The 6,306-nt window shown below is 38.2% G+C and overlaps 1 protein-coding gene across 1 annotated transcript; it reads left to right on the forward strand.

The window, feature by feature from the left end:
- Positions 1-653: 653 nt before the first annotated feature.
- Positions 654-5,599, forward strand: LOC306874972 (keratin, type II cytoskeletal 8; the record flags this gene model as incomplete). The annotated part of the gene is made up of 9 exons (XM_079425315.1): positions 654-941; positions 2,168-2,376; positions 2,615-2,675; positions 3,187-3,282; positions 3,494-3,658; positions 4,033-4,158; positions 4,238-4,458; positions 4,569-4,615; positions 5,085-5,599. 9 exons carry the CDS (start codon positions 654-656, stop codon positions 5,186-5,188), a joined length of 1,317 nt encoding a protein of 438 aa, XP_079281441.1. The 3' UTR covers positions 5,189-5,599.
- Positions 5,600-6,306: the final 707 nt, after the last annotated feature.

Consider the following 6,306-nt stretch of genomic DNA (forward strand, 5'->3'; position numbering starts at 1 on the left):
TTCCATTAAAATATTTTGTAAATTTCCCACCGCAAATATATCAAAACTTAATTTTTGATTTTCAAATAGTTGCCAAATATTGTCCTATCCTAGCAAACCATACATTCAGCTTTCAGATGATGGATAAATCTTAATTTCATAAAATTGACCCTTATGACTGGTTTTGTGGTCCACGGTCACAAATGTATTTGGTTATGCAAAGCATAAAAGCATATTGCTTTTCTTAATTGTCATCTTGCCAAAACTGATACAAAGTACTGGATGATGTGACTAAAATATGAAACAATTTTAAGAGAATGCACAAATGAAAGGCAAGTAAATTACTTTACCACAAGGCATGCAGTTAGTATGAGAATGTTGTTGACATGGGCCACATTAAACATTTAGATGCAACATGAGCATGGTGAAACAGTAAGAAAGTGAGACTGAGAGAGCAAGCGTGTGTTCATTGTCCATCCAGGAGCTCAGATAAAGCAGACAGTGTGTACGTGTGTCCAATCTGAAACAGGTTTTCCCACAATAGGAACTCTCCACCCCATCCTGGTTGGACTTTAAAAGCCCAGCCTCTCTACAGAGAGACACCCGTTTTGCTCAGGTCTGTCCACCTGTTCTCATCTTCTGCTGCAGCTCTACACGGTTTCTCTTATCCAACTATGAGTCTGAGAAGCAAGCGCATCAGTTCCAGCAGCTCTGTGAGGAGCAGTGGGAAGATGGGAGGTTATGGCTACAGCAGTTTAAGTGGGATCTCCTTGGGAGCATCTGCCCCGAGCTTTAGCACCAGCTCGGCCTATCTGGGGCCAACCATCGCTAGCGTCTCTGTCAACAAGAGCCTGTTGGCGCCCCTCAACTTGGAGATCGACCCCAACATCCAAATGGTGCGCACTCAGGAGAAGGAGCAGATCAAGTCGCTGAACAACCGCTTTGCCACCTTCATCGATAAGGTAAAGTTGGGTCTTTTGTTCACAGAGAATATTTAGTAAAATTTCAGCCAACAAGTAAAGGTCTTTGAATGTTGAAACCAATAGAGTGTTGATGGCGAAGATAAAGTCTTAATACGATCAACATCCCAAACCTCTGAGGGAAAGGCGATTTGGTAGAGTCGCATGAAACCGATAGTTCTGTAGCGTGACCCATTTCTCTGAAACCTGTAACCTGATAAAAGCAGGTCAGATCTGACCAAGCCACTGAAGACAGCACTATCCCAGCGAGTATGAAGGAAGCTTTTGTGTGCTGGAGGACAATGCAACCGAATCCCAGGGGCCCGCTGGACTGAAATTGACACTTCAATCGCACTGAAGTACAACCAAGTCACTGTAGCGGGTCGGGGCAGGGTTGGGTCCTCCAACACGGGTCTCAGGTCGGCTTTTAAAGTGCTCAAAATTAAGGATTTACGAAGAACCCATCTAGGTCAGCCGCTACTCTCTGGAGTGTTACCGTTCAGCTAATGGGGAGTCATATTGCTCTGTTAATGAGTCCATCCTGGCAAGGTGGCCATCAATTAAAGCGGCCAGGCTTTCAGGATGTGCAGTGATCTGAAAAAGTCTCAAAGAAGAGCTCTTAAACTGCTGAAATTCCACTGAAGTGGACTCTTTCTTTTTTGTTCTAATAAAAAGATGACAGGAATAACTTTGGTAACAGCATTAGTCAAACCCTTTAATTACCTGACCTTATGTTCCTCAAGGAAGATTTACGATTAAGGTGAACAACTTTTACATCAATATTTCAGTATACTGGGTACAAATATGGTTACTTTGAACACAATTCTTTAGATGATGTTATAGAAGCCACCTGAGGATTTACGTTTTGCTTCACTTAGCTCGCATAACGTTTCTTATAACATTGAATACAGAGACTCATCAGTCATACTGAACCCATACTGAACTTATATTTCAATTCAAAATTTTGATACTGACACTGGAAATTTGAATTAAATATATAAATTATATAAAAAATATTATATTCTATATATATATATTAATTTGATAATTTCTGTATTAAATTAAATAATATACAAATATATCAGTGCTAAATATACACTTTCAAGTCAAATACATTTTTGATGACCGATAACAAAGGCACAAATTTCTCATTATGTCTATATCTATTCCATATGAAAGGCAAACTGAAAAAATGAATACTTAAAAAATATATATTGTTACCTCTACAGGTGCGCTTCCTGGAGCAGCAGAATAAGATGCTGGAGACCAAGTTTGAGCTGCTGCAGGGCCAGACCCCGGGCCGGTCCAACGTTGAGCCCATGTTTGAGGCTTACATGGCCAACTTGCGCAGACAGATGGATGTGGTCAACAATGATAGGACCAAGCTGGATGGAGAGCTGAGGAACATGCAGGGACTGGTGGAGGACTTCAAACACAAGTAAAGTGTTTAGATCTACACTGACACCACTGTTTACTGAACTTAAGAGGCTCGCCTGTATTTCTTTGAGAAACCAATGGAGCCACACCTGCTAATGAATTTATTCTAACCTTGAACTGACACAGCTCATTAAATGAGTTTGGGTATCATCAAAAACAATGGATCACATTTGCTATAAATGTGTTTTCAAACTTTGTCCACATTCACAAATATCCACTTTGTATTTTCTTTGACTCAGATATGAAGATGAGATCAACAAAAGGAACAACCTGGAGAACGACTTTGTGATTCTGAAAAAGGTGGGACACCTAGAAGACTATACGTCAGAGATCAAAAATAGTATTTTTACACATTATGAAACACAAACCAATAGGTATGACCTCACTGTTATGTGGGGTTAGGGCAGGTTATCGAGTGAAAAGTTGGACTTTTAGGGCCAGGGAAAGTTAAGTTATACTTTCACGTTGAATAAAAGCAGCCCAGGAGAGGGAACAATGAAATGTTTGGGAGGGGTAAAGATCTCTGAGTCTGAAGGGAGTTAAGCCTGAAGGGATCAGATCACCATTGACAAAAGCCTGGGTGGAGACGTGGCATTATTTATACACTAGAGGAGATCTGTTTTCAATGGCCTACCTACCGAGAGAAGCAAGAAGTCGTAGTTGCATACTAAAGATGTAGGTTTTGATATATCAATATGAGTCTTTTCTGGTGCATGGGGGATTTTTTGGTGTTCAATGCCCAAGGAAGACATACAAGTTATTCAAGGTTATAATTGAAAAGAGGAAAAATGGAGTACTTTGTGTCCCGCAGGATGTAGACTCTGCGTATCTGGTGAAAGCTGATTTGGAGGACAAAGTTGGTGCCCTGACTGATGAGATCAACTTCCTGAGGACCATCTACGATGAGGTAATGTTTATACACAAAACCAGCCAAAAAACTACATACCAAACAAAGAATACTGTTTTTCTTTAAATATTTAACTACAATTTGCCATTTAAGGAAACATTGGTTGGACCAAAACAAACATCTCAACTAACATGGCTTGCAAGAACTAGTGTTTACAGTAGTTTCCACACAGTTAAACTGCACATAAACTTGCTTCATCTCTATGGATCAGGAATTGCGTGAGCTGCAGGCCAGCATTAAAGACACATCCGTCATTGTGCAAATGGACAACTCCCGAAACCTCAACATGGATCATATTGTGGCTGAAGTCAAGGCTCAATACGAGGAGATCGCAGCCAAGAGCCGCGAAGAGGCTGAATCCTGGTACAAGTCCAAGGTAGATACAAAACACAAACTGTTTCCTTTTATAAATTGGTTGCCAAGTCAACATGAAATGCCATTTTTGAACTGTATTTCTGATTGACAAAGTACATTCAGTGACATAAATCTAGGATGGGACCAATACATTGGGAATTTATAGGGTAGGGAAAGTCATTTCATAACATTTTAATGAAAGATTATGAAGACATTTTTCCTTTGGAATGAATAATCGTTCACAATAAGACCCAGAACATGGATTAAGAAAGCAAATAGGGTAACTTTTCATGTTGACGAGGTATTTTTCTTTACAACTTCATAAACAGCTTTCATTTTGCAACGGACATCAAGCAATCAAGTGTACTGATGGTTTTTCCATCTCGTACTGCTCAGTTTGATCAGATGGCCTCTCAAGCCATTCAGTACAACGACGAACTGCGAAACACTAAAGGAGAGATCGCGGATATCAACCGCATGATCAGCCGTCTGCAGAGCGAGATCGAGGCTATTAAATCACAGGTGAGAAATGTGCTATATCACCTTTGTTTTAACCAAAACTCATGGTGGTCGCTAACTCTCAAGCCTACAATCGATTTAGCGCGCTAACCTGGAGAACCAGATAGCGGAGGCAGAGGATCGTGGCGAGATGAATGTGAAGGAGGCCAAAGGTCGTATTAAGGACTTGGAGGAGGCGCTCCAGAGAGCCAAGCAAGACATGGCCCGCCAGCTCCGCGAGTACCAGGAGCTCATGAATGTCAAGTTGGCGCTGGACATCGAGATCGCCACCTACAGGAAGCTCCTGGAAGGCGAGGAGGACAGGTAACGCAATGAGTCCTGTTTTAGCATAGTGTATTCTACCTAAGAGGGGTGGAACTGAAATGTTAGCATTAATAAATATTGACCATCTCATTTTTTCTTACCTCTTACAGAATAGGACAGCAGCCCATTGTAAACATCCAGGCTGTTCCCAACTACAGTAAGTGTAAATGGACTAATGGGACATTATTCATTACAACAATGGCCACATTATACACACACTTCTACATGACATTGCCCATGGCATTGTACAGCTTGTAATGTACTGTCTTTCCCTCTAGAGAGGGTTCTGGTTTTGTTTGTAATTTGAAAAAAGCATTTTTACCATGGGGATATGTGGAGATGCTCTTGAATTTTTAACACGTCTTGGTCAAAAGGCTTCTCAAAAGTATTTGCTGCTGGTCCATTCCTTTATTAACCAGCCACTTCCAGTCAATTGTCCATGTAGAAACTCAAGCCTGTCTCATGGTTTGTCTGAAAGTGAAAGAAGACATTCAAGATCACACACAAAACCCATTTCATGTTGAGTTCATTGCCAGCATTTTAAACCGCAAACAATGTGACCATCATACACAATCTGAAAACGCATTGTTTTTATTGTTTAATTGAATTATTGTTTTTCCTCACAGGTTCCAAAGGGGTGAACAGTTTTCAGCAGAACAGCTCTCCATCACCTAAAATTCTGATCAAGACTACTGAAACCAGAAACAACACCAGATTCAGCACTCACTGAAGTGTTAACCATTATTAAAAATGCTATACTATACCTATGACAGTTAACAATAAATAGAAGTAGTTTTCTTTTGACTTTCTATGGATCAATGGGAAGAATCTGAAGTGAATCTTCTGAAAGAACAAAGCCCTTGTGTTTCATTGAAATACTATATATATTCACTATAAATACTCACAAATTAAATAACTATATAAAATGAAATTATGGAAAGATTTATTCTACAGAATTCCAATTTTTATTTTTTTTGAAAAAGATAAAACCTGCACATGATTGCAATACAACTAATACTTTTAAAAATGTATTTCCTTTTTCCCCCTTCAGTCTAAATGATTGCATTTGATTATTTACTTATTTTGGGCTAGTGCTGTCTAACGATTAATCGCATCCAAAATAAAAAGTTTTTGTTTACATAAAATTTGTGTGTACTGTGTATATTTATTATGTATATATTTAAGAAAAAAATATGGTGTTTATATATTAAAAATATTTGTATCTAATGTAAATTATATGAATATAAATATATGCACATATAAATACATGTAATAAATATTTTCAATATATATGTGACCCTGGATCACAAAACCAGTCTTAAGTGTCAATTTTTCGAAATTGAGATTTATACATCATCTGTAAGCTGAATAAATAAGCTTTCCATTGATGTATGGTTTAGGATCAGACAATATTTGGCCAAGATACAACTATTTGAAAATCTGGAATCTGAGGGTGCAAAAACAAATCTAAATATTGAGAAAATCACCTTTAAAGTTGTCCAAATGAATTTCTTAGCTATGCATATTACTAATCAAAAATGATGTTTTGATATATTTACGGTAGGGAATTTACTAAATATCTACTTAATATCCTGATGATTTTTGTCATAAAAGAAAAATCGATAATTTTGACCCACACAATGTATTTTTGGCTATTGCTACCAATATAGGTTTTGTGGTCCAGGGTCACATATATACTGTATGTGCGTGTATTTATATATACATAATAAATATACACAGCACACACAAATTTTATGTAAAAAAACAAAACAAACTATTTTTCGTTTGGATGCGATTAATCGTTTGACAGCACTATTTTGGACACAATGTGTATGCAACATCAGTATA

The sequence above is a fragment of the Barbus barbus genome (assembly GCF_936440315.1).
Source record: "Barbus barbus genome assembly, chromosome: 9".
Taxonomy (NCBI): domain Eukaryota; kingdom Metazoa; phylum Chordata; class Actinopteri; order Cypriniformes; family Cyprinidae; genus Barbus; species Barbus barbus.